We start from the raw sequence: 27,873 nt of genomic DNA, 5'->3' as shown, positions 1-27,873 counted from the left end.
AAGTGTATCATCGTGCTAATACGAAAGAAAAATAGTTAGAAAACTTAGTTTCTTATTTAAATAAATTAAGTTTGAATCCAGTGTGCATCATTGTAACCAGGTTAATCTCTTATATATATATTATACTGTAAGATAGCAATGTTTACTCTGTGTATTTCTGTGTTGTATTCATATGCATAACAATTTATGTAGCATAAAGAGTTAATGGATACTTTGATTTTAAAATTCTCATAGTATCAAAAAAGAGGAGCCTATATTTCGGATCCTAATTTCATTCCTTTAAATGTAACTTTTTTAGATGTGCTAAATTAGATACTTGAAGGAGTTCCCGTCACTACTCCTAAATCATTTTGGATTTCACAGAGATTATTTAAACCACTTCTGTTCCTTCCTCAGCACGTGTACAGCGTTAGTGCTGTAGTGTGCTGTTTGTGTGCACAGAGTTAGAAGAGTGAATTCATAGCAGGAAGCCCACTGGAAGGATCACTAAACTAGTCGGTAGAACAAGGGGGGTAGTGACAGAGAATCCTTGACTTGTATTAAATTCCCAGCACAAACCCCCTTCTGCTTGTCGTTGCCTGAATTGTCCACTTGGACAAAGGTGTCTCACTGGCTAGTTTTGATTTAGAGCATTGAGCTATTTGGGAAGAAGAAGCTGGTAGTGGAAGAGGCAACACCACCAACCTGTATAAATCAGTGTAGTGGCTAGTGTGTTTGCAAAGCATTTGTCACCTTGGGCTGAGTGTCCTTATCAGCCTCGGGGAGATCAAATCCCCACATCTCGTGCAGATGCTGCAATTCTAGTCTATTAGAGATGGGTGCTTCCTACCTTTCCAGCTGGGAGGAGGCCGCTGTTGAGCTGGGAGTGCAAGAGTCCTGGAGCCACCAAAAAAGCGGTGCCCAAAAGGGTTGGTCCCTTGGCAGAGTGATGACCGTGTTTTTCTGGGACAGCTGGGGAGACCTGAGGTCTTACATCCACCCGGGGCTGAGGGCTCTTTGCACCCAAGCTGAGGTCTAGGAGCTGGTTTTTTGGAAAATACAGTTTTAGTACATCTTTACACAGTTAAATGGAGGTTTTGTGGTTTGTTGTGCTTGATTTAGATGCCTATATCCAATATTCCACCTAAGGTCTCTGTATTTTTTATGGATTATTTTTTTAAGTAACAAGTGTTTGTGGGTAAGGGTAGCCTGATTGAATTTTTCAGTGTTTTTTATTAGCTATGTCTGAAGTGCAGGTTTGTTATAAAAATAGTACGTCTGATACTTGTGTTTAAAGTCCTTCCTATGAGAACATGGTAATGAAAGACTGGGCTTCTTTCCAGTACATATTCACGTTCCAAATCTGAAGTGGCTTTGTAGAAAAAGAATTTCCATGAATTCTCCATATCCACTAACACCTAGGAAACAAAGTAACAAATAGAAACCACCAATTTCCATAATTTTTAAGACTGTAAAATTAGAAATAAAGATAGGATGCATTTGAAATGAAAATGAAAAGATAATTTAAACAAAATATCTGCTAAATCTCTTTGGAATAATATAATTATTACTTACCTTAGATACCAGCTGGAAAGAATTACAGAGAAAGGGTTTTTTTATTTTTTTCTTTTCTTTGTTGTGTAGTGTCACTTGCAGGGGAAGCCTACAACAAGCAAATTGAAACAGTAAGAAGGAGCTAAAATATCTAATTAATTTTTTAAAATATTTGTTATCTCTTTGTACTTTAGGAAAACACACACTGTTAGAATCCTGATTTTATAGTCAGTGTGGAAAGTCCACTTGCATCTGCAAGGAAAAGTACGTTTAGATCGCATAGTTACGTGTATAGTATAGCAAAAATAGGAGTCTGTTATAGGTCTCAGTTTCAGAGGTTTAAATCTCGGAAAATAATTTCTTAAACAAAAGCAAATTATCTTAAAGAGTTTCCAGTCCAGTTCTGGAAATATATTTACATAAACATTCAATTTGTGGCTGGCAGTTTTTTTTATTGTAAGAAGTAAAAAGTGTGCATCTTAGGAAACCTAATTATTGCAAAAGCTGCTGTAATACTGCAATTCTGGGGTCAGTTCTCCTAAGTTCAGTTCAGAGAAGTGTTCCTATTCCCAAATCATTTATTACTTAAGAACCATCAAAACTGGTAGAAAGTTTTTCACCGCAAGAATTCTCGCTCGCATGCATGGTTGTGAGAAAAAGACACAAAGTAGCCTGAATACAGACTGCTCCGCTCCCAGTCCTGAACCAATGCAGCTTCCATCACTCCCAGTGCTCCAGTTACTCTGCTTTGTAGTTACCGCCCTTTCCTTGGGTTTATATTTGGGCACTATATTATTTGCTGAAAATCCCACCTTCTTTAAAATTCTTTTCACGTACCTAAGCCTTAGTTTCTGCTGTTGTGCAAATAACTATGAAAACACAGACTGAATCTAAACAAATACCTCTTCAAGTCAGTAAACAACCGAAAATTATAGTTGCGAAATGTGAACGTTTACACTTTCTACTTCATTTGTTTTTTAGAAACAGTAAAATGCGTCAGATACCCTCTACACACCAAATCTTCTGGTTTCTCCTCTGACATGAGCAATGTACGTCTTCATTGTAAAGATTTGACACTATAAAAAGCGGTTTTGAGTTTCAAACTGAGGATACAGGGAGGGTATTATAAGTTTAATTCCGTGTAGAAATTATATGTTTGATGGAACATCTGTGTGAAACAGCCTGGGATCCTAAGAAAACAAAGGTTTACTTATTCTTCCCCTCTTCTGTTTTCAATAGTGCTAAGCATTATTTCAGGCACATTGCTGTCCTTTACCTGTTTTCTGTGATAAATTTTCCTCATGGTTTGTGAAAACGGGTGGTTCCCAGAGAGAGCGAGCCTCAGATGCCCTCACTGATGGACAAGTTACAAAAATATCTCGGACCCGTTATTTTGCATGAGAGTCAGAGAACGTGGGAGCAAGCACCATGGGAGGCTTCATCACAACTTCTGCTGTTTATGGAAATATTTTTAAGTTAAAGACTGTTCCGTTCTTTAATTGAAGCTCTAAGAAAATGTACATTTTGCCAGGATGGAGCCCCCAAAGTCCAATTAGATATCAAAAAGAAAGCTGTTCAGCATGAGCTCCTGCAATTAGCAAGAGTTGGGATGTAAATCCAGCTCGTCGGATCAGGGACTTGAAACTTTTCCTCGGTGACACAGAAATTAGAGGATGCAGGAGGAACTGAGGTTTGGGAACAGGGAACACAGCGCAGGGGACACAAGCACCGGCACAAAGACCCTGACTTTTTGACAAATGGTGGTGTGTTTCCAGTGCAGTCCAGTTTAGGACTTCTGCAAATTGGGGATTTCTGTGTGGATTGGAAACAATTTCTGTGCTGTCCACACGTCCGTAATCGAAATAGAGGAGACTGAAGTATTTCTCCCTGCTGACCCTTTCTGACAGTTTTTCTTGCCTATAAAATAATGATGCTGGTTGGGTGGGGGAAGAGGGAAAGATGGCTTCTTTTTTTTTTCCTTCTTTTTTTTTCCTCCCCCAAGGCTGATACTGATTAACTGTAAAAGACAAACCCAGTAGACGTAGGTTTTTCGATAGAGTTTATCCGTGTGCCATCTGCTGGTGATGCAAATCAAGGGAACGTTTCAAAGTCGTCTGGTTTTCCTGTGGCGCTGAACAGACGCTTCTCCAGCTGAAGACAGTAAAAGCAACAGGTTTCTGAGCGTTTCTGATCATCTTTACCCCAGGGCAAACTCATTTAAGTCACCTGAAGAGAATCAACTCTAATTATAACAATGTCTCTGCTTTTCTAAGATGCCCGTGCTTACCTTTCTGTGATTCTGTCAGATAAAAACAAGTTAGAGATGATGTTGTATTTATCTATCAGTATCACACGTGTCTCCTTCTGGAATTATAACCTAGCTCTGAAATGCAGAAAATACTGGAATATTTAGCTTATTTTGAGCAACTGAATGAAACCCTTCTGATTCTCAGGTGTCTGCTACAATCCAGATTTCTGGCATATACATGGAGGGGGGAAAGTTATCATGAGGACAAACCTTTATCAACTGAAATGTTATAATCTAACATTCAAGTCCTCCCAAAGACTTCATTTGGTAAACGTGTGAACGTTGTCACTTCAGGAGGTCCTGGGTGTCTGGGTGGACTGTAAATACCACTCACGTGTAATAGTGTATGGTAGAGAAATACTTAAACAGCAAAGCAAGCCATTATTGACAAAGATTTGCAGCCATTGTGGAGACAGTCATTCTAAATCTAATAAATTCTTGCTGTATGTTTGGAATTTAAATATTTTAAAAATAATTTAGCATGGTTTGTCCCTATGTATGTTTAAATCATAAATAGAGATTAGGAAGAATTGTACCACAAGGGAAATTTAAAATGAGCCATTTGAAATTGATACAAACAAGCAGGGGTGTTGTCCTTTGGCTCTAAAGAAAACAGTATAAAGATAAAACAGTTACAGGTCAGGGCTGAAAAATCTGCAATAGCATATTTAATTTTTTTTTTCCTTCCTAAAGCTGGTCTGGGAACTTCATAGCAAAGAGTAGTGGGAGCATGATTATTGCAGACACCCCCTCTAGTACTGTAAAGCCACAGAAGTCCATACTGTGTAAAGGCTGCCTTTTCTAATTTTCTAATTCAAAATTGCCTTGATATTTCTTAGGTTTCATAAAAGTGGGGATTGAGTTTATTGATCCAGATTTAGTGTAATTTCACAACAAGGTCCTGAGAAAGTACTCTGCAAATTTCCACCTATGCTGGCGATTTTAATTTTGTTGCTTCCCAAACTAATCCTAGTCACTTGAAATTTATACAGTCTTTTTATGAAGCCTTTGGGGAAATGATACTAAAACATTATTAAAGGAACGATTTGTTTTGCTGCAATCTCTACTAATTAATAGTCAGGCAGCGTGTTAACCATCTTGTGCAACATGCTGTTGCACTTAAAGTAGAGCTACAGAGTGTAGTAGTTACATCTGTAATTGCAGCAGTACTTTAATAGTCATTATATCCCAGTGGGAAATTGGAAAAAAACAACTGGAAAGCCAGGTGCTGGGAATGCAGGAGGTAAGAAGCCACGAGAGGGAGAATTTAAGGGGCTTTTAACGTGTGTGTGGAACAGCTTCTTGCGCTACCCAGTCAGTTTGTAATGATGTGAACCTTTGTTGACTCAGCTGAAGGCCACTGAGAAGAGATTCCCAATCATCCTGGGCAGGTCCAGGTCCCTTCTTCATCTGCTGGAGGTGGCCATTGAGTTACTGCCCCAGAGCTCTGGTGCCTCCGATTGCTAGGAGACGCTTGCGTGGCAGATTGCAGATCACAGGCTCCTCAACTGACAGATGAGAAGTAGGATGGGAATGAGAAGACCATATGGACCTTGATAGTAATAATGAATTTGTAGAAATTGGCTGCACTGATTTATAATTGATGTTAAATAGCGGTGTGTTTACTCTGTTAAAGAAAAATTGTTTATTTTGCTTTACGTTTTCAGCAGGGTCTTGGAAACCTTAAAGGAATGCTTTGCATACACTGGTATTTGTAGTAATAGGATATTGCCTGTTAAAATTTGCTCTAAAAATGGTGCACATTCTTAATTCAGGTGCAGATTTTTAAATTGTAGGTTGCATTACAGGTGTATTATCTTAGTGTTTAGATTGTTACTTAACTACACCATTATGCTTCAGTAGTAGTATAACATTTAAATGTGATTTTTTTTCTCTATGAAGAAGATCCACTACATTCGCGAGGGGGTAAGACTCTCTGCTTTATCTTGTCTGTCCAAATATGCGTTTTCTTGTTTCTAACATTTGTTTTGTTTTGTTTCATACTTTATTAAAGTGAGTGAATACCCAGCTGTTGGCATTCCCAGATGTGGTCCAGCAAGTCCATTTAAAGGACACTTGAGTACCAAGAGTAATGGTAAGTAATGCATGTGCTTTTATCCGAAGGTTGATGTGGTTCCTTTTATGTCAATTCATTGATTTTATTATTAAAATGTTTTTTATAATTAAAATTTTTGCATTGAGCTCAATTGGTAAAGTTTAAAAGTACTTAGATTTAGTGTTGATTACTGAAAATACTTTTGAGAAGTGAGTTTTGCCTCGCCTGTACTGCTAGCTAGGAACAGTTCGCAAGATAGCCAGATAGATAGAGATGTCACATCTATATTAGCTGGGATATAGATATGGTTACTACTTTAAAGAACCCTTGAGGTTAAACATACTTCCTTACAGTCAGTAGTTTACAAGAGCTGGTGTGTGTTTCTGTGCCATATTGCCACCTCAAACCCTTTTTTCAAAAGATGACAGAATGGAGAAACAGGGAGTTTCCATGCTGAAGTTTTCATAGTCCAACTTCAGCCACTTCTGTAGCTATTGATTAATGGCTCAGTGAGGAAAAAAAGGAGAGAGAAAGACGTGATGTGATAGTAGCTGCTAAATAAAAATGCCTGCTATTGGGCAAAGAAGTAAAGCACACAGTAATTTAAAGTTTGTGGCTTTGAAGTGCGGTTAATAACTGTTCAAAATTTGAGCATTCTTGTGCCTGCCTGTGTAATGTTTAAATGTATTTTAATCTTAACAGCTTTTTGCATTGACTCCTCCCGAAGTCTAACCAGCCAGTACCTGATCAGAGATCACATGGTGTTTCATTATAACAAAATCCTTTCAGCCAAAGGTAAGAATGTGCATGCATGAATGAACTTCCTCCTCCCAGATTTACGTCATTCTTTCAGAATAGGCTTATATCAAGGGAATGAATTGGATTGTAGGAAGTACAGTTCTCTTTCGTACTCAGGCTGATGCAGCCAGGAAGTATGGCTGCTACTTAATAATACTTTTGTATTTAATATCTGCTTTAAAGAGTGATACACTGGGGCTTTGGGTTCTGCCAGGGTCCAGCCTCACAAATATATGGTCATCTCTCTACCATGTAACATGCTCAGTATCCTCAGGTGTGCATTAAATGCTATCAGCACAAAGTGTAGAGAAACCTTTTGTAAGAAATTTTTATTTAAATGATGATTCTTTCTCCAAATATGTATTTCACTTTAACGTCTTTATCTTAAAAATTCTCTTACTGTATTAATATCAATCTTATACTTTGAATACACAGTAACAAGCATATTTTAAAATAGAGGAAAATTAATGTTCACTAATTAAATTAGTCTTTTTTCTGTGTTGGTTTATCACTTTTTTTCTAGCCATCACAAATACTAAATAAATACTAAGTCACATTTATGTTTTCAGCAGCCGTAGACTGTTCAGTGCCCAAAAGTAGGTTGACCAGCATCAAACGTAAGTATTTGTGATACATTTATTCTGCAAAAGTTTCTGTAAAACTAAGCAAAATAAAAGAGCCAGTGGAATAGAAGAGTAACAATAGAATATAACCCTTAATAAAGCATTCATGTATCTCCTGGTTCTTCAGCTTTCATATACTGCTCCAGCTGTTTGTAGGAATCTGCAGTGAATGTAATGTGAGAGAGATGGACCTAGTCTGTTCTAGTGATTAGTTGTACTTAGGATTACAATTAATTTTGCTTAGGATTCTTTTCATCCACACAGTTAATGGAGCATGTAAGGAGAATTTCAGCATTTTCTCTCTCCTTTATTCTGATACAATGTGAGCTTGAAGAGAGCTTAGTAGTACAAGGTCAAGAGGAATTTTGGGCATGTGGGCACCTGGGGACTGGAACTGAAACTTCTGGTTCCATTTCTCAGAAAACAGAGCCAGGATTAAACCACAGTGACTTTTTGGGGGAGTTGTCTCATTTCTTTATGCTCTTTAAAGATATTGGTACTGTAACCTTGCTTCATAGTGCTAGCTGAAGAGCAGTACTTTCAAATAATTGATTTATAGAATATTAAATGAAGCGTATTAGTCAAAGGGGATAAATAGCAGCTGCTTGTTAAAATAACAAAGGTATATTTCATTTATCTATCTGTCTCTTTCACTAATGCAATTAAAGGATGTTCTTTTTCCTCCAATTCAATATTTAGTTACAACTGCTGAGGTACGGGAAAAAATTAAAGTATTCTTTTAGGATGGAAAGATAAATCTTCTGACGACAGAACGTTTTGTGGCAGAAAGACTCAATTGCATTATAATTTTTTCAGTATTTCTGCATAATGGGTTGAGACTGAATTAAGCAATAAGCTGCACCAGGATCAAGGATGCTGTATGTTGGCTTGCCTTTTCCTGCTTTCAAAAGGTGCAGCACAAGCAGCAAGAGTATTGCAGGGGTATCTAGGTTCTGCAGATTGCAGCAGGAATTTCAGAGCACCTGTTCTGCAGTCATCTGAAAAAAGTCATCTTCCTCATGCTCCAGCTCTACCAAGACTTGCTTTGAAACAAGCACGAAAATGTAGGGTTGGTGTAAGAAGAAAATTGACACCTACGTGTTTGTGTAATAAAAACCTCTTTCTGCATCTGCTAGAATCTTCCTTAGGTTCCCTAATTACGATGACTCTTCCACACCTTTTCAGGTCTTGGGTCTTTCTCTACACCAACAAACGCCCATTTATTTTAGAGTCTGCTGTCTTTACGGATAAAATGCTTCAGAGCTGATAGCTTGTGAGTTTAACATCAGAATGAGTTTCCCTGAATGATGAGTTCATTTTGGGAGGCAGCGACAGTGCCTTAACCTTAACAGCTAATTGTCATGACACTGGTAGGTGTGCTCTGTAGCGAGGAAATTTCCATTTCAGATGGCAGGGCTTTGTGCAATATGTTTCTCTTTCAGTTCATCTTACTCAGACGGGGTGTCTGACACTGTCACTCTGACCTGCTCACAGACAGAACCTTAATCTCCTGTGTAGGGTGTGACAGAAACATTTCACCTCTGTTGCTGCCTTTGTTTTTACCCATCTGTTTGATAAAATTGGTACACTAAATCCTCACTAAATTGCGCTTTCACCTGTTTTCAAACTGGGCTGGAAAAAGCTGCTGCTGTGTTTTATCTTATTAGAACACTCATGTAACCATCACAGCCCTACAAGATGTTTCTTGTTCACAAAAGAAAAAAAAATAAAGCTAGCAAAAAAAAAAAAGCCTTTGATTTTAAAAAGAAAATCCTTGATTTATCCACTGTTAGTCTAGCCTAAGGCTTGGGAGTGCTAATTGTTACTTAGCTGAAATTGATTATATTCCCGGAGCTAGCTCATAAAGTGAAGCAGAGCATCACAGCTCAAGGATTGGGATCCTACTCAGTAGCACAGGATTCATTTGGAAGAAATGTTGGACTGGCTTCTCGGTCTCCCAGAGCTGAGGATCCGCTGTGATTAGAGCTTTTTATCCTTAGATTTAGCAATGTTCTAAAGTACAGCTTGTTTGCTTGATGTTTTGCACTGAGAGGAATTGTGCAATTATAAAGTGACAATAAATTTGCCATTTTTTAAGATCTGTTTAACAAAGCAATAAATAATGTTGTATTTTTTTTCCATAAAAGTGCCTTCTCAAGGCAGTATTATGTCTCTGCCCCAGTTTTGAGGTTTTATTTCGTGAAGTGCTTCATGTTCTCTATTAAAAATGAGAGTGCTGAGTGAAAAGATAGAAAGCAAAGTAATAAAGCAAACGTATATAGACAATATATTTTTATTAGAATATGCCTCTATGTGCTGTTTTTATTTTGCAATGCTGAAAAATGTTACCGATTACATTTTCATCTTAAATTGTCTGCCTAAAATGCTACAAATACTTATTTTTCTTGCAGTACAAGATGCCCATTCTTTTTTCTGCAAGAGCAAGAGAAAAGATTTTTGCCAATTCAAACACTGTTAGGATTAGGACTGAATTTACTTGAATGCATTTATCCTGGTAATTCTGGTTTAAAAGGCGAATTTTGGGATAAAAGTGGTTTAGATGCCATAGTTGAAATTGTTGGTTTGTGATGGTCAATGGCAAAAGTGTCTCAACTGCAGGAGGTCCAGGATTTCTGGGTATGTGTTTGTACCAGATCCTTAAGATTATCCTTTCTTATTAAAAATCTTTGAGGATTAATATCTCTACTCAATGTGCGCCTGAAACTGATATTTTTTCTGACCTGCTTTCTTCATCTGTTTTGTCACCTGACTGAGCTCACCTTACAAACAGATAAGAAACTCTGCCACTCAGGCTGAAATGTGTGCAGCGTTAGCAAAGGGGTAATTCCATAGGGCACATCTACTCAAATTCTTCATTAGTGGTCTTGTTGCCTTCAAGGTATTTAAGACTAGTCCCTAGTCCAGTATCTGCACTAGTCTTATAAACTCTAGATGTTTAGAATGAAATTCCACATTATTTCAATTTATTTCATTCCTAAAATTAGAGTGGTTGTTTTTTTTCCTACTGTTCTATGCGTTGTTTATCAAGAACTACAGATTTCTGTAGTGTAATAATAGTGTGACCAAGTGGTAGGTGTTCAGGTGTTGAGCTCAGTGCCAGACATCGTTTGTAGGGGCTCTGGCAATCCACTGGAGAATAGCTTTTCTTCCTCTGTCTTTTATGAAACAGATTTTGTGGAGATGAAGGCCAATAGCTCAGGCAGGAAGAGCACTGAAAACGTACTGAAGAAGAAAGTAAGGGAAAAGGATTTTTAAAATAATTTCAAGCCAGTTTCTTTTTTCTTGATGGAGATGGGACACACCGTGTGTCCAGGCACAGTTGCAGCATCAATATGACTGAGTATTGGGGGACTCCCTGGCGTAGAGGGGTTTACAGCTTAATTTTTCCAGCAGTTCTGTGCCTGTCATTGCCTCAACTGAAGCATATTATTACTTTTTTGTTTTTGTATTCCTTCTCTTACTGCTTATCACATCCCAAGTCAGGTTTCCATTCCCCCTCTATTTCAAAAGAGATTTGGGAAGGGGAGTAAATTTTTGGTTTGAAATGCTAAGATTTATTACTAGCATAGAGTTACAAACCAGAATTCCTGCAGATAGTGTTCAAAAACATCCCCTGAAAATGTGCTTCATGTACTGCTAGAACAGCAGGTGAGTATTTCCCTTTGGGGCTGTTGCCATGAATCAGTCGTTAGTGTTTAAGAATTAAACCTGATACTGTAGTTGGCATTCTCCCTGGCCGACTGAATGTGTTCTGTCCTTAAAGTGGATTTAGTTTCCACTGTTCTTTTCCTGGTATCTTCGCTGGCAGCAAAGTAGGCAAGCTGCCATGCCACTGGGCTAGCAGGGAGCATGTTCTCCTGTATTAGATCAGCCTTATTGACTTAAAATAGTTGTTAAAATGTGAAACTTCTTGAAATGTGAAACTTCTATGTTCAGAATTACTCCAAGCACGTTGATTGATACCGGTGGCCATTAGAAGCCTGTGGTTGTGGAATTTGTGCCAGAAAACTTGACAAAAGCTATGCCAAGTAAGACAGCTGCTGCTACACATGCCTGGTTCCTAACAGTACTGACTTTTCAACCCATATGTGTAGAGGTTTTTCCACAGGGCATATTGATAGTACAGCCTGAACCCAGTGATTAGTGTGCTTGGGAATGCAGGTCTCTTTGATGCTGAAGAGAGGGAGGGGGAGAAGGAGAAGAAGAAGGAACAAAAAGGCATTCTGAGAAGTTACCCACCAGAAATCTATTTTAGCCTGATGGAACTTGAATACTTGAGAAGGGGGCTGAGAGATGGGGGGAGACAATTCAGACTGATCAGTTACATTGTTTTTCTACTATTGGGGTGTTAGGTTCATGTAGGCATGTCAAGAAATACATATTCCTATATAATTCTGTATTTAAATTCTAATCTTTCATATGATCACATATTTTACATTCTATCTGTCCTTTATACAAAGCTGTCTTCCTTATTTTGTTATTCCTGCTGTTTTACAGGAAGCTTTCACAAAATCTCTCCATTGATTCTTAACTTTTCTGTTGTGTCTTGTCCTTACATATGTACTTCTGAAAATGAAAGTTATAAGCAACTAGTACAAGTTCTTTAAAGTCAAACATTCAGCTAATTCTACTGTGTTGTTCAGAGATCAAGTATGTCTTTGGAAAAATGCTCTAGTATATTTATCAAGCCTGAATTTTTGGAGAGCAGGAGAATCTGCTGTGTAAAAAATCTGTATGAACCTGTACTTTTAACTGTAGTAATTTTACTTCTTGCAGAAGTTACTTACTTTAAAATTTCTTCTACAGAAAAGTTTTCTATTTTGTTTTATAAGAGGTAATTAATTTTAGTTATGTATTCAATACATCAAAATTACATTTTCCATAGTTTGTATTTGCGACATTAGCTCATCTAGTCTGACATCATGAGTCAAGCAGACCAAAAATTTAATCCAGTTGTGCTAATATGGATATCAATAACTTTACTGAACACAGTAAATAAAGGTAATAAACAAGAAAAGCCTGCAGTCTTGACCTGTAAAGGTCAAAAAATAGAGAAAACAGAATCCCCTTTTGTAGTTGTTTCAGTAGTTAACCATCATCATTATTATTAAAAATGTGTCCCTGGTTTTTAATTGATTTGACCCAGCTTTACTATTTATCCACTGGGGGAGCGTTGTTGTTTTTATACCATTTATCACTGCTGAGGATCCCAGAGCAGCTGCAGCATCCCAGAGAACAGCAATGAAATTGTGCTTTCTGCTTATTCTCAGTATTAGCTCAGTACCATATGTCTAAATTGTCCTGGGGGGCTGCCCCAAGGGGACAAAATCCACTGTGCAAGCCCACCTGGAAGCCAGATGCAGCCCTCTCTGGGTACAGGCGTGGAGGTTTACCTGAGCAGGCTCAGAAGTCTTCTTCAGCGTGGATGTGGTGTCCCCGTTCCCGTGCCGTGGGCTGTGTACGGGCTGTCTGTTCTCCAGGCAACTGACAGCAGGAACTATGGGATGTCTGTGGGGTGAGGAGCCCGTAGGAGGATCAGAGGTGGATGGATTTGGGATAATCCTGTGCTTCTAACCTCTCCTGAAATTCTTCTGAAGGATTCACATCTCACTGTTGGGCTTTATTTCCGAGCTTTAGCAATGGCCAGATTTTGCCATTAGTAGCTTTGCCAAGCAGTGTCCCCTTTCTGAAGTACACACCCTGATACAAACATTACTTTCTATTTGATACAAGCAAGGCTGCAGTATCGAGCCCTTAATAAATATTTTGTCACCTTTTTTTATGGTGATTCCTCCCTTATTTGATAAACCAGTACTAACAATAATGGATGGGAAGGACTGCAGAATCATCTCTTAGAGTTATGAGACTTAAAATTTTTGCGTTAAGAAATTTAGATTTAGACTTAGGAGAAACTCAAGCTTCACACCCAACGGCAAAATTCAGTTTGCAATTGCTGAGATCTCACCCCAGGTGCTTAAATCATGATGTGTTGGGGATTTGTGTGGAGCTGGGAAGCCGATAGTAAAAAATATTACAGAAGGAAAAGCTTGCTTGCAGAAGTAATATCACCAACTGATATGCTGAACGCTTTAATTATGGTCACTGCAGGCGCTTCAGGCTCAGCAGAAATAAGGCTGATGTTTGCGTTGTTTATCGAAGAGAATTCATAAGGGAAATAATAACCAGAAGTGTGTTACTGCAAAAATAGCTGCTGGAAAAACACGAAGGAGAAATGCTCAGTTTGACAATTCTATTGAGATACATTGTTCTGCAAGTTGAACTCAATTTAAATCTAACTTAATATTTCATTTTCTGCCGTGGATTATTTACATCAAAAATGCAATAAGTTGAAGGTTAACTGCCGATTGTGCTGCGATGTGACGGTACGATAAATTTAGAGATTGGAAATTCAGAGCAAAGGACAACCACTGGCATTCCAAATCCTACTGTCCTCATGAGCCCAGAGCTTTCACGCTGCTTAGGAGCGTGCTGTGTAAGTTGATTTTGTTTCTTCAGGTTTATGACATTTATTTTACAACTTTAAGCATTTGTCTAGAAATACTGCTGTAGCCTCAGCGTAAGGGAAAAAAGACTCAAGCCTACAGAGGGAGTGTTCTAACAGGGAGATAGAGGGACGTGGTCTCTGCTGCCCAAGTCGGGGGTACTCTTTGCAAAGGGGTATTTGCCCAGGCAAAAGTGTTGCTGCTGTGACACATTTATGAGCATTTTATAGGTAGCTCTTTATGGAGAATGCTGCAGTTTAACTTCTAACATTCATGGTCTTCCCTGTGCTTCTTCTCGTTAGCGACAGAATTTAGAGAACAGATTCATGGGCTGGGTGCAATAAGTTATGGAGTTTAGTTTCACAGACTCTGAATTTATCTGATAGACAAAAATCACTACTTTGTTTATATTCTAATAGATTTTTCTCTGTACTATAATATAAATCCTTGTGGTGGTTTTGTGCACAGCATTTCATAAGATAAAATTAATCTCGAAGTCTCTAATAAGCTTTAAAGGGGACTCATGTTATTTGGATCTGTAGACTGTAATTTTTTTATTCCTAAACATTTAGTTTTCCAGTTTTAAAGAGAAGAAAACCCAGTGGTTTTCTTTTCTGTTTTATTTGTCACAAGATACTTATTGTCTTGAACTTCTCCCATATTTACCTGTACAAATGTGATATGTTTTTGGAGCCAATATACAGTAAAAGCTCCTCGCAGTGAAATTAGTAAGTACCTGTTAACAAATGCAGTTGATGTTTGCTTCCCACTGGTCTGTGACAAGGGCACTCGTGTCAAATTCAGTTTATTAATCTCACTGAAAACTAAAGAAGCTGTATCTGTGATTTATTTGAAGCAGAAGATACCGCAATGGGTTTAATAGATGCACAGCTGCAGGACAAGTGGCTGTGTATGGCAGCCTTGAGCACCTTCAGCTCCCAGCAGTTGTCATATTGCAATTAGTGCCTCGAGGATTCAGGCCGTTTGTGTGATACCATTTTCTGTCTGGGGAAAGTCAAATGGAAAGCCTGGATTCTCCAGTCCCCGCTGAGGGAGAGGAGCTGGGAAGTCAGGGGAGGAAGGCAGCGTGTGTGCAGGTGACAGTAGTCCCAATGGGTCATCATGGCATCCAAAGATAGGCTTAGCTTATCACACTTAGCACACTTACTGCTCCTTCCTTCTTTACTCCTGGGCACAAGCTGCTCCTCCACTGAGAAGAGTGGTAGCACGCAGTCCTGGAGGAAGTTTGTAGTAGACTTTTATAGCTTTGAGCGCCAGTAGTAAAGGCAGACTCTGTCCATATATTTTAAATCTTAGAGTTTAGCCTGTAAAGAGTGGGAAAAGGACAACACAAGAACTCAATTTAGTAATAATAATCATGCTGCTTTGCACTTTGCCCAGGAACTCCTGTGAAGCCACGGCAGGCAGGTGGAACGTGCAGTGAAGAGGTTAAGCCTGTCTTGTCTTACACAAACCCACTTTCCACCTGAGGCCTTGAGTGTAAGGAAATTTCTGCTTCAGATGTCTACTCACGCTTCCAAAATGAGACACATGTACCTCTGGATGATTTTTACTTTTGCTTTTTAGAGCAAAATTCATTCATTGTTTCCCTAGATGTTTACTCAACACTCATTTCAGCCATCACCGTGTTACCTGAGCAGCAGGTGAGGCTGGGGTTTTTACACCTTCTGTGTATGTGCACACACACACAGACGCTCTGGTGGCCCAGCACCAGTAATTATTTATCTCAAGCAAGTAAAACTTCTCAGCTGTAGCTAATTTTTGAGTGCTTGTCTGTAACTTTTAAGACAAACACAATTAGTAGTAGTAGTAATTTGGAATAGCCACATAATAATAATTAAGTGTAGGAAGAAAAATATTGAGTTTGAGTAATTTAATGGTAGGGTATATTTTTCCTTCTGTTACAAGGCATATTTTTATTCAGAGTTGTAGAATTTAGCATACCTTAACTTCAGTTAATGTTTTTCCAGGAATAAAAACAACTTAATATTGCAAGTACTCTAATGGACTATGCGGAATAAATCAGCAGCCAGAAAAGAAATTACTTTGTATTTTACATACCAATTGTAACAATTGAACAAAAGAGGGATTTCCCTGAGGAATGAGAGTGAGGATTTTGCATGTGAAAGAATCATTTCTAATTTAAGAGGGGACTGAAATGTTTCATAAAATGAATCCACTTAAATAATTCCTAGAGATTAACATGTCTGTAGGCTTAATGTACACAGATGAATGTGTTTTAAGGGTTGATTAAATGCCCTCAGATTGCTGTAGTTCTCAGCTGTCTGGAAGAATGTCCCGTCCCAATCCACACAGCTCTTTACATTTCCACGCATTCAGTGCGCCCTCAGATTGCTGTAGTTCTCAGCTGTCTAGAAGAATGTACCGTACCAATCCACATACATTTCCATGCGTTCAGTGTAGCAGTGTGTGTGAAGAGTGGGGTCTGCCAGAGTGCGATATAAATACATTAATTACCAAATTGAAGAAGAAATCTGTGGAGGCCTTTCTGTCTGTGTGTCTGTATCAAACCATTCGTATGCTTAGGTTCCTGTGAAGTGAATGAGAAATGTTCTCGAGAGTTAAAACAGGTTTCATGGTGTAAATAGATGTCAGGAGTATGATTGCGTACATAAACTTGCTTCATTTCTGTCTGGAAATGAAATTATTAATGGTTTTCGTCGGCTTCATTGGGATTTTTCAACTTGGTGAACTTCATCTGTGGCACCTGGGTGCTCACAATATACAAAACCTTTAGGCTGTGTTCTGCAGGGCAGCAGATGTAGTGACTGATGCAGAAAATGTACCTACCTTTTGGGCTCTTCTCTTCATCTGTCAGAGATGGGTGCTCACAATATACAAAACCTTTAGGCTGTGTTCTGCAGGGCAGCAGATGTACTGACTGATGGCAGACTTGAATGCCTTTTGGGCTCTTCATCTGTCAGAGGTACTTCACTCATCCTCTGTGCTACAGGAACACTGTGGTCTTGGGCTGCAGACCAGTGCAATGGCCCTTTCACGGTGTTTGCCTTCATTGTTCATGTTCTTGGCATGAAGATGCTGCTTTGCCATGGATTTGTGCACTTGGGAGATTACTCTCTATTTTCCCTTGGTTCAAGCGTGGATTTTTTACGTGTCAGGTTCACTGTCAGTAAATGTGTTGGGTTTTGATGAAATAGTGGCTGAGAAAAGTCACAGGAGCTCCATCCATGACAGCCCAAGAACACCCCTGTGAGCAGAGTGTAGATTACTCTCTATTTTCCCTTGGTTCAAGCATGGATTTTTTACGTGTCAGATTCACTGTCAGTAAACAGGTTGGGTTTTGCTGAAATAGTGGCTGAGAGAAGAGTCACGGGAGCTCTGTCTGTGACAGCCCAAGAACACCCCTGTGTGTTTCTGGGCAGAGTGCTCTGTTGGCAGTACTGCTCTGGGAGTTCTCCTCTGGTGTTGCATTAGGTGTGAGAGCTGAGAATAGCTTGGGGAAGGTAAGGTACAGCTTCAGCTGAGGCACAGTTTTAGCTGCCAGCATAGTCTAGTATTTTTTATTAAGAATAGAGGTAATTTTTATAATCGCTCTCTGACTTAGCTGAGCGATTGGAAACTCCTGTGATGTTTTCAAATCATTTAAGACAAGAAAAGAATAAGATTTCAGTTTGCATCTGACAAACTTTGTCTCTTTTCTAAGTTGCTGACCAGCGAAGAAGAGAGAGACTGAAAAAGAAGATAGCCAGGTGTGAAGAGGAGATGAGTGTGGGCAAAACTGCCTCCCGAGCCAGCTCCAGAGAGAGCGGAAGGCTGCTGCCGTCCTCTTTTGGAAAGGTAGATGTTTTAATTTTGTTTAGTAGATACCATAGTCTGCTTGCCTCCCCTAAGAACAGCTGATGGGTGCCGTGCAGCAGCTCTGGAGGGAGGACTGGCATATTTCAAGCAGCAGAAAATAGACAAGGGTCTTCCTGGCGTGTGCCCAACACCAAATGCGCGTCTCGGCCTTCTGACAAAGATGGCAGGGAGCTGGGTGAAGAGGGTTTGTGGTAAATCCAAGCTCCAGTTACCAGGAATTCTTCCCAGCTGAAATTCCCATGTCCTGTCTCTCATTCCAGAGCTTTCTACCAGTTCCTAAGGCAGAACTCGAGTTACCATTAACCTTCCTAGCAGAAGAATCGAGTATCTTCATATTTTTTTTCTTTATCATGTATTCCCATGCTTTGGAAATACATTTTATATCTAACAATATACTGCATGCTCAAATTGCAGTTATTGAATGTGAAAATACTACTTAAACTGTCTAAATAAGTGCTTTTCTGCCTATAGACATAGGTTCACTTATTTTGGCTGGCATCTCATCCAGACATGTGGTGTGTATTTCCAAATAATAAATAAATAGCCTAATAAATTGCATTCTCTTGTTGTCACAGTAAAGGAGCAATTGCAGCTTACAACAAAGTGATGTTTTAACTCTGATTTTAACAGCAAATCCTTCATATGTTGTTTAAATATACAGAGAGCTGGAGAATATTTCCAGGTAGTGCAGAAAACTCACCGTGAGTTTCTTTCTGTGTGACTGGTTTTGCAGCAGGCGGTCTGGGGTGGGACCTTAGTGCAGTGCAGAGGAGTAACACTTTGAAATTCAGTACGTGGCCCTTAGCTGAGGATGAAAGTGCAGGCATGCATGAGAAAAGGGAGGAAATATAATATTTAAAATCCAAATTTTATTTTTTATTAATAACATTTTTGTCCTTCCATGTTGTTTTCTGCAAAGTGGGAGAAGGAGAAGTTCCTTACATTATCTCATTGCAAAACCAAGTAAAGTGTGCTTAAAATGTATCTCTAATTACTGCATAAATTCTGGTTTAAAACAAAAGGATGCACTCATGGTGGTTAATATAGCATTGTAACAGACTGTCGCTTTTTTCCTTTGTTTTAATCTTTTGCAAAGAATGACAAGGTCATTCTAAAATAATATCTATCCCAGTTCTAATTACTTACAGGTGCCTTCCCACCACCATGTTTCCTGACACTGTAGTGTTCATCACACCAGCACAAACTGCAGCTTTCCTTATGCTTGCTCTCCGCAGGGTGCAACGCAACAAACCGAGTCTGAATTTCAAGTTATTCACTGAAAAGTGTATTTTAGAAAGTGATGTTGGGAGACTTGCCAAAATAATGTTTAACCACACGTAAAAAGTAATTTTTGGATATAATACTTTTTTTGCCTCTAGGGTTGGTGGGTTTTTTTTTTTACTTTACAAATGCAAAGAGTAATCTTCACTAAAATACTGTTTGGCATTTTGTTAATCAAATCATTGTTTGCTGGACTTCTGAAATATGTTTGTAGTATAATATGTAGTATAAACAAGTGCACCAGGGAGTCAGTAGAAGTGTAAATCTGTATGTGAGCCTTCTGGTAGCAGCGTAGGCCGTGGAAGTCATTGGTCTGTCATATTTTTGTGCTAAAAATGCAGCCCTATTTCGACTTTACTTCATTTGCCCAAATAGACATTGATAGGACGAGGGGTGATGGTTTTAAATTCAAAGAGGGGAGATTTAGATTAGATACTAGAAAGAAATTATTTGCTGAGATGGTGGTGAGGCACTGGAACAGGTTGCCCAGGGAAGCTGTGGCTGCCCCATCCCTGGAGGGGTTCAAGGCCAGGCTGGATGGGGCTTGGAGCAACCTGGTCTGGTGGGAGGTGTCCCTGCCCAGGGCAGGGGGTTGGAACTCCATGATCTTTAATGTCCCTTCCAACCCATTCTGTGATTTCCTGTCCTTGTTTATACACCAAGGGAGGATTCTTCTGCTTCAGTGATGAGATGTCCTCTAATGCATTGTGAGCATGAGGTAGCCATTCTGACTGTATTTCTCTGGCCATCAGGCTATATTGATAGGTAACAGTTGGAAAACAAATTCTAAGGAGGCCTGTTAAAGCATATGGTAACGCAGAGGATTTTTGCCACACAAGAATCATATTATTGCTGTCACTGTTGCCATTAGGAGAAAGCTGATTATACATCCTCTTTTTGTGGAAACTGCTCCAAAAAATATTTTGTTGAATTGGGATGTGCCTGGGTTGGGATGGGATTCAGGACAAACTTGAAGCAGTCAACCTCCAGGTGTCCAAGGAGGTAATGGCAGGAGTAAGATGTTGGTCCTGTGCTTAACAAGCATCGTACAACATTACAGGAGGAATGGAAGAAAAAGACATAAGTAGAATTCTCCTGGCTTTGCCACTGTTACATCTAAATGTAAGAATACAAAAGTTAAAGAAATTACTTTCATAATGCCTAATTTCTTGCTTATTAAACTGTTGCTCAACGTATCAATTTAAGAGCAACATGCATACATATATATGTATATAAAAATACCATAACCCTTGTAACTCTGACAGGGTCAATGCCTGACTAGATGATAGGCTCAATACATGCCAACCAGCTTTGATGTGTGCAGCTGACTGGCTGTTTTCAAAAGGCTTCATTCATTAGTATTCACTCTTTATGCATTCTGGGAACTCTGCTGCCTTCATACCATCATTTTCATTTTTCATGTAGCTGCATTTATTATTATTTAATGCTGCAATACAGCGCAGAAACTGTTTTCAGTTGAGACTCTGTGCACAGTAAAACCAAAGAGAAGTAAAAATAATTCATCTAAATGATATAATACATGTTCTACATTTCTTATAAGCTCTGTGATTTAGTCAGTGTATTTTATTATACCCTGAGCCAACTATGAACCTGAACAGCTGTAACGTGTCTTGAATCCTAGGGGCCTGCTCTTTGGCAGGATTTTAGAAGGCACAAGAACAGTGAATTCTTTATCTGTTAGATGTGTTTATTAATGTAAAGTTACGGTGATGTGAGAATCTGCTGCCCTATGTCATGAACTGAGAAAGTTATTTGTTGTGGTTACCTAGATTTCATTACCAACCTTTTGAAATAATCACTAATTTTAATCAAAGAGATTATTTTGGTCTCAGAGAGAAAAGTATTCCGTCTAGAGGCGGGGGTTAAGATGTGATAGATGTTTATGGTGCATTTCTCTACTTTGAGCAGAAGAGCTAAGTGAGCACCTGAGGAGCAGGCTCATATTTCAAGTGCCCCAACGGAGCAGCCTTTGGATGGGTTCGATAGCGACTAAATTCCTTCAGGGACAGTGGTTTGTCTCTTGCAGTCACGTAGAGGGACAGGGAAAGCATAAGGTGTCCTGGGGACAGCTGTGCTTCTCTGCTGCTCCTCTCTTTCTCTGTAGAGGAGCAATGATGGTTGACACCATGTGTTAATCAAAATAGGATGATAAACCACAGATATGGATGCTGAAAGGGCTGCTAACTTTGTGTGTCTTTGTGAATATGTAATATTTAAGCGAGTATTTATCTGTCAGCAAATTACTTACATGTACTCCTTTAATGAATGACTCTGAAGTATTCTCACAGTGGAAAAGGCTGTGTGACACAGGCTGGAAAATAGCGTGACATCAAAGCACAGAATGGCATTACCTTGTAGTCTTTCCAACTGCTGCCAGGGATGGAATGCTATATCCTAGTGAAATCTCTAGATTTTTAATTTTTGTTTTTCTGTACAAACCTGATTTGGGTTTTTAAAAGTTCATCTGAGTGATTCAGGGAATCAACCTGCATGAAGCTCAACGTGACTTTTCTCTGAAGCAAGAAAACCTGAATTGAGCTGGGCATGAGTAAAGTCTCTGATTTGAGCAAGACTTGGTATTTCATATCCCATGTTCAGATAATCCTATTAATAGGCATTTCTGGCTGCTAAGGAAATTCTTTAAAGAAATTAATCCATGCCAAAGAGTCAGTTGGAGGAAGGCTGCTCCGTAGGAGGGTAGATTTTCTCTCTTAACCATTTGAAGGATGGTTACCATTGCCTTGATATTTCATCATCTCTTTCAGCCTGTTTCTTCAGACTTTATTGATTTCTTAAGGATGCCAGTTCTGGCCATCTGCTTGTGCATGGGAAGTGGAGATTAGGAAGCAGCACTACCAGTTTGAGATCTCTGCTGTTCATTCTGCATGCGGCACACATCTCTGGCTGTGTGAATTGGCTACTCAAATCCTTTACATTTAAAGATTTGTTATACTGTTGTGGTATTAACAGTCTGGAGATGTATTGTGCTTGAATTAGTTCTGTCAGAATGAGAGATGTAAGTGACTAAAGAAAGCAGAAGAACCTTCTGAGCATCAAAGAAAGATGTTTTCATCAGGAGTGTTCAGTACAGATTTCCATTCAGGCTCCATCGTGACAGTCACCTCTCTCGCTGGTTGTTTGAATTAATACATTTCCCTCTGCACGTTCAGTAATGACCTTATTAATAACATCACGGTATTTGATGAAAGGAGGAGCAGACCATATTACAAATGGGAAGGATGTAACGGGAGCAGAGTTTTAAATGAGAAAAATGGTTATTCTTGGTGCCAGTCTGCAGGCTGATCATATACACACAGGTCTTTTTTGTTTACAGATTTGTGTGAATTTTCTCTCTCACCTTTCTCAATTCTTAACTCATTATCAGTGTGTAATGAGAAGAAGGGATGCCGTGCAAGGGGGGTGTGAGAGCAGTGGCTGTAAGGGCAGCTTGTCCCTGGCCACAGGAGCCCTTTGCTCTGTCCGGGCAGCGGAGGGAGGTCTCACCCCACGTACGGCACCGCTACAGCAGCACCAATTGAGCTGTCTCCAATTAAAAAGAAGCAGATGCTCATTTATTACACAATGGCAGCTTCTGTATCTTGACAGTGCGGTTCATAAAGCCTCTCTGCCATCTCATTTTACAAGGATAGATGAACTATTCTATCAAAAGATCTTTTCATACAAGAGCAAGTTAATTTCAAGACTTGAATTCATCTTGCTGTAACTTCAGTGACCTCAGTGCGAGGTGCCTTTGGACCTTTTATGTAAAAATAGATTTAGCAAGCTTGCTTTTAAAGCTTGTTTTTTTTATAAGGCAGCTGATACCTCAGTGGCTTTTGAGTTGAGAAGCTAAACGTCTTTTAGAAAGAAAAAGTAACGTAGAAGTCTGGATTATTTCTCAGTGCTGCTTCTCTTGCCCATCAGATGACAGCCATAAGCTTTTAGCTGTTTTTGTGGAACTTTCTCTTCCACAGACTCCGTGAAGATTCAGGGGTCCTCTCTGTACAAGTTTGCTGCAAGTAATATTCCATTTCCCACAGTTTTGTGACTTAACAAAATTGAAGCATAAATATGTCATTTATGAAAACTTTTAAGGGGGGTAATTATCACTGATATGTATCATTGAGTAAATTTATCTTTCAAAACAAATGATGGTCGAATCAATAGAATAGGAACATACATTGGTAAGCAAGATGGGTGTCAAGAGTTGTGATTCCAAATTACATTAGTTCTAGTTCTTCATAGTGCTGATGTCCAAAGCTATGATACTTCCATGGAATACTTTTTTCCCCAATTGTTTCTGAAGAATAGAGCTGAAAATCTTTTTCAATCACCATATTTGTAGGTATGTTTTTGTCTTCTTTTTCCCCCCCCCCCAGATAAACATCTGATGTTTTTATAGAGACGGGTTAGAGAAGAAAATGAACATACTTGTTTACAGTTAAAATGCCTGTACCAACACAGGTGAATAAGTAATTTTCTGAAAATTTGCAGTTCCATCTAGTCACTACCTCAGCTACTTGGTCTGTTCTCAGTATGATACGCATAAGGACAAGAAGAAAAGAACTTCCCCAAGCTTCCTCATAAAATAAGGAATGCTTAAATTTAGGGTATCGCCAAGCTTACCCTGTCCCTTTTTCTTGTTTTAGAATCAACTCAGCTGCATCCACAGGATAGAACGTGTGGTTTTCATGAGGTGTAGTTGGCTAATATCACTTAATCCCTTTTTTTTTTATTATTATTATTATTATTATTATTATTGTGTATTACGAGGCACCAGTCATCCTGTGTTCACAAATACTTCTACAGTCCGCTTTATCTTGCAGCTCCACGAACCGTTTCAATCACTGAGTAAAAAGCACACAAGAAAAAATTAAGCTGTTAATAATACATACTGAAGGGGATGGACTTAGCTTTTCAAAATGTCTATATAGGTAGATTCTGAAACCTTCCAGCCTTATCTGTTTTCTGTAGCGCTGAGCTACCACTGCCACTACTTTATATGCAGACAATCACCGGGTAAGCCTTATTGTACTGCTCCCTAACACAGGCATTTGTTTGGTATTGTTCCTGCATGTTATCAGTTCAGCAGTTAATTGTGCTGTAGTAGTAAAATAAAGTTGGCTCACACGAGACACCATCAAGAAGGGCTTATTTTGGCTCAGCTATCTGAAAAAAAAAAAAGACCTCTTTGCATTAGGCATCAGCAACTATGAGCATTTTGAGTTACTGGAATAGCATAGACAGGTCTTACTGATTTGGGAGAAAATGATGTGGAATTACTGCTGTCATACCATGTATTTTCTTCACAGCGTGTTCAGTGACTTCATTTTGATAGTAACCTATCTATCTGCATTTTTTAATCATCTAAATAGCATTCTACTGCGTGCCACAATGTATATTCATTGTATTGAGTTTTAATTTAAAATATCAAGCGGTTCTGAAAGGGAGAAAAAGGAATAGTGTAGATTCAAAGCAATAACAGTAGCAGTGTTAAGAGAAAATGGAACGTTTACACAGTGGAAGTCATATTGCTTAGAACTTAAGAACTTTTTAAGAACAATTTTAGGAATTGAATGATAGAACACAAAATTGGTGTATATTTCCAATCTACACTATGAATTACATAGGTTAATATACTATACTATATACTGACACCTTGCTAGCAATATGTCACTTATTTAGTTGTGTTTCTGTCTTATTTGTCTGAGCCTTTGGATTAAAATGATTGAAACTCTTGGTTTGATGAAGCCATCAATAGTCTGTAACACAGCATCAATGTTTTGATACTGAAGCAAACCATTTTCTTATTACCCTCTTATTTGCAATGAGTAGGTTTTAAAATCTGTTAAACATCTGGGGCTGCTCTGAAACTAGTTTGATTTTACAAAAATGGAAAGTTTTTACATAGCAAATACCTCCGGGGTGGGGACAGCAATAGCTGGGGGTGGCGACTGGAGCAAAGCTGGTAACTTGCAAAGCACTCAAATCTTCTTTTCATTTTTTGTAGGGTTTCTTGGAAGCAGAAGACAAAGCTGGTCTCTTCCCCTGTGCTGGGCACACCCAGTGCCTGTCGGGATCACTGTCTCCGTACGGCGAGCAGGGCTCGCTGCGCTCCACTCCGGTGAAATACACCAGAAAAACCTCCCGGAATCCATCAAGTACCCCAAGGAAACGCTCTGGGCTGTCGTGCAGTTGCTCCACTGACAGTTTTGTGAGCACTAGTCATTCCCAGAGGCATCAAGGAAGCAGCTCCAAAGTGTACAGTGGGGATCTTCTAGAGAGGCACTCGGAATTCTTTACCGGGAGCCGAAAACCTTTCACTCCACGCACCTTGATATCAGCTGCGAAGTCTTCCCTGTCAGAGTACAGGTACTACACTCCTGCCCGAAGGAAAAGGAAGGGTCACTCCAAGCAGCACGTGGAAGCTCAAACACAGACCGATGCAATCAGGTACAGAGATTAAAACTTTATTTTGAAACTGTGGAATTTAGATGTTACTGTAATGATATCTTCATAAAACCAACACATTTTGCTCTCATTTACATTTGTATAAAACCAGAATAATTATTCTAGATACATCTTAGTAAAAGCTAGAACAGAATGTGATTTTTTTCTTTTTTTCACTGGCCCCCTTTGTTGCCTTCTCTCTGGAGCAACTGGTTTCCCCTGTGCACGTTGGGTACAAACTGCCACTAAATCCAAACTGGGGGATCTCACCTCTGCTGGGAATAGTCGTTCCCTCTCTCTTTTCTTTGCTCTCTCTAGCGTGTAGTTGTGCTGTCTGTCTTCTAAAGAATTCACCACTATAAGCATGCAAGTAGTTCCCACAGTTGCCTCATACTTTCCCATTTGTCAATTAACACATCATGCAAAGATCTTTTTTTTTTTTAACTTTCCAAATGCAGCTCTTCATTGTCTTTTTATCATTTTAATATAAAGGCCTTCAGATGTATCCTATATGAAATATTTTATACAAAATTAATGTCCTTCTCTTGCATGGAACTCCTTTGTAGCAAATGATTGATTTAGTTTTGTTTTTTACTGATGCTACCTCATAAAGAGAAGGCTTTTCTCTTGTGTGTCCTCGGTGCCTGCGTGTCTAACTCTGGGTTTGTCCTAGAACAAAGTAGGAATTTCATGACTGGAATTGTGATGGCTTTGGCTCCGTGTTGCAACTAGTGGTCTCCTGGCTGTGGGGGGCATATTTTAATTTTAATCAATTTTGAACAATTATTTTGGATAATTTCGCTATCCCCTGTAAACATGCAAACAAATACTGGATTTGGATGAGCGATGTATGACTGTTGTCATCCTTCAAAATGCACTATAACCTCGTTTTATTATGTGAATGGAAGTCTGGCAGAAACATTTAAACTGTCCAAGACGTTTTAATACTAGATCCTGTTCAGGTTTATGGGAGATTTCCACATTGGCACTGGTGTTCTCATCCTGCATATTTTGAAAGTGGGCTTCTTGGAAATCTAATACATCTCAACATTTTGTAGCTTTCCATCTGCAGACAAAGCGTCTGAGAGAAAATTTCTGCCTGAGCAGCAGCAGATCACATTGAAGGTAACATAATCATCATCTATCAATCATCTATCCCACCCTTCACCATCATTTTGGAGTATGTACTTTATCTCTGCCACAGCAGGATACAACTGATTTAAGTTTCATTGGCTTTATTTTCCTGAGATGAATTAGTTCTGCAGAGGAGAGGGAGTTTCAAAAGAAAACATATTGAGCCATAAGAAGAGATCTTAGGATATTACAGTTTTTTTTTTTTCCCAACAGTTTTTACAAGTGCACTATCGCTTAAATATCTGTTAAAGACATAGATAGTTGTTCTCAGCAGCAGAAGGTACCTATTTTTCAAGGATTTTTTTTTTATATTCATTTTTATGTTGGATAGTGTATTCCAAAAAACTCTTGACAGAAGAACTAGAACCAAGGGAGTCCCTTCCTCTGAGGAAATACCCAAACCAGGGGGTGGTGAAGTTTTCCTTGATATTGTTTGCTTTCTGTCATAATGACAGTTTATTCATTGGAGGAGAGGGGTGAGAGAGAATATTTATTTATAGTTTTACTGAAAATAGAAGAGTGGCCACACCTGGATTGATCTGCAGCTGCAGCTTTCCTCATTAAGAAAAAGTTAAATGATTATTCAGAAGACTTCACTCCAGTTCCATGGAGAGTTTCTGATTTCATTTCAAAGCTGTCTTTGGCTGTTGTAGAAGTGACACCAGTAAGTCGTGGAGGTTACAGTGGCCCTCTCAGAGTGTTGCCATTTAACATGCAGGCAGGCAGCAGCTCTACCCTCCATCAGTTTTGTGCAAGCAGCTCAAGAGATGTGATCTACAGTGCTGGGTCCTATTTTTGCATGCCAAATTTCACTCCTGTTGGTGACATCAACCTCCTCTGGCTTTTAGAGGATTCATCTTTGACGTACTTGTCAGGGGAGGAATGTTCCACATCTCCTGTTGCCCCTGACTAAAATTTGGGATGTCCAAGCTGATGGCCCTTTGCTGCCATATGTCTCAGTTTACCCAGAGTTCCTCAGAAAAGACGTAAAATTTGTAGGGCTGCTGATTCACAGATAGTTATTAGGTTCATTTTAATAGTAAAATTAGCTGTGTGTTTGCACCAGTAATAAAGCTCATATCTCTGTGTTGCAGGCTGAAGGCAGAAGATACACCGTGGATGAGTCAGAGAGAGAAAGAGCTGCTTTTCCATACTCCTTCCTGAGGTGCCTGATTTACAGCAGGAAGGAATATTTGATTCATTCCTTCTTGCTTTCTCTACAGCTGCTTTTTAGGCCATAAGCCTTCACTACCGAGTCTCTTCTCGCAGGACTTCTGGTTATTT

General features: G+C 39.1%; 1 protein-coding gene and 1 long non-coding RNA gene across 3 annotated transcripts in view; one reads left to right on the top strand and one right to left on the bottom strand.

Annotated features, from left to right (window-relative positions):
* Positions 1 to 5,858: 5,858 nt before the first annotated feature.
* Positions 5,859 to 27,873, top strand: part of SPATA7 (spermatogenesis associated 7) — a 26,803-nt gene continuing 4,788 nt past the window's right edge. Inside the window, exons 1-7 of one of the 2 annotated variants that reach the window (XM_014947076.1) lie at positions 5,859 to 5,936; positions 6,600 to 6,692; positions 7,268 to 7,312; positions 17,549 to 17,682; positions 25,016 to 25,458; positions 26,514 to 26,580; positions 27,684 to 27,754. In XM_014947076.1, the coding sequence (XP_014802562.1) occupies positions 6,656 to 6,692; positions 7,268 to 7,312; positions 17,549 to 17,682; positions 25,016 to 25,458; positions 26,514 to 26,580; positions 27,684 to 27,754 (797 nt within the window). In that variant the 5' untranslated portion in view covers positions 5,859 to 5,936; positions 6,600 to 6,655. Of the gene's footprint in view, positions 5,937 to 6,599; positions 6,693 to 7,264; positions 7,313 to 17,548; positions 17,683 to 25,015; positions 25,459 to 26,513; positions 26,581 to 27,683; positions 27,755 to 27,873 lie in introns of both variants that reach the window. The other variant, XM_014947075.1, reaches the window with a different exon arrangement.
* Positions 25,007 to 27,873, bottom strand: part of LOC106890938 — an 18,164-nt gene continuing 15,297 nt past the window's right edge. Inside the window, exon 9 of the long non-coding RNA XR_001412600.1 lies at positions 25,007 to 25,388. This is a non-coding gene — a long non-coding RNA (uncharacterized LOC106890938). The remainder of the gene's footprint in view (positions 25,389 to 27,873) is intronic.

This window comes from Calidris pugnax, unplaced genomic scaffold, assembly GCF_001431845.1.
Source record: "Calidris pugnax isolate Ruff unplaced genomic scaffold, ASM143184v1 scaffold127, whole genome shotgun sequence".
Classification (NCBI taxonomy): Eukaryota; Metazoa; Chordata; class Aves; order Charadriiformes; family Scolopacidae; genus Calidris; species Calidris pugnax.
Note: the sequence above shows the minus strand (reverse complement) of the source record. Positions and strands in the feature narration are given on the sequence as shown.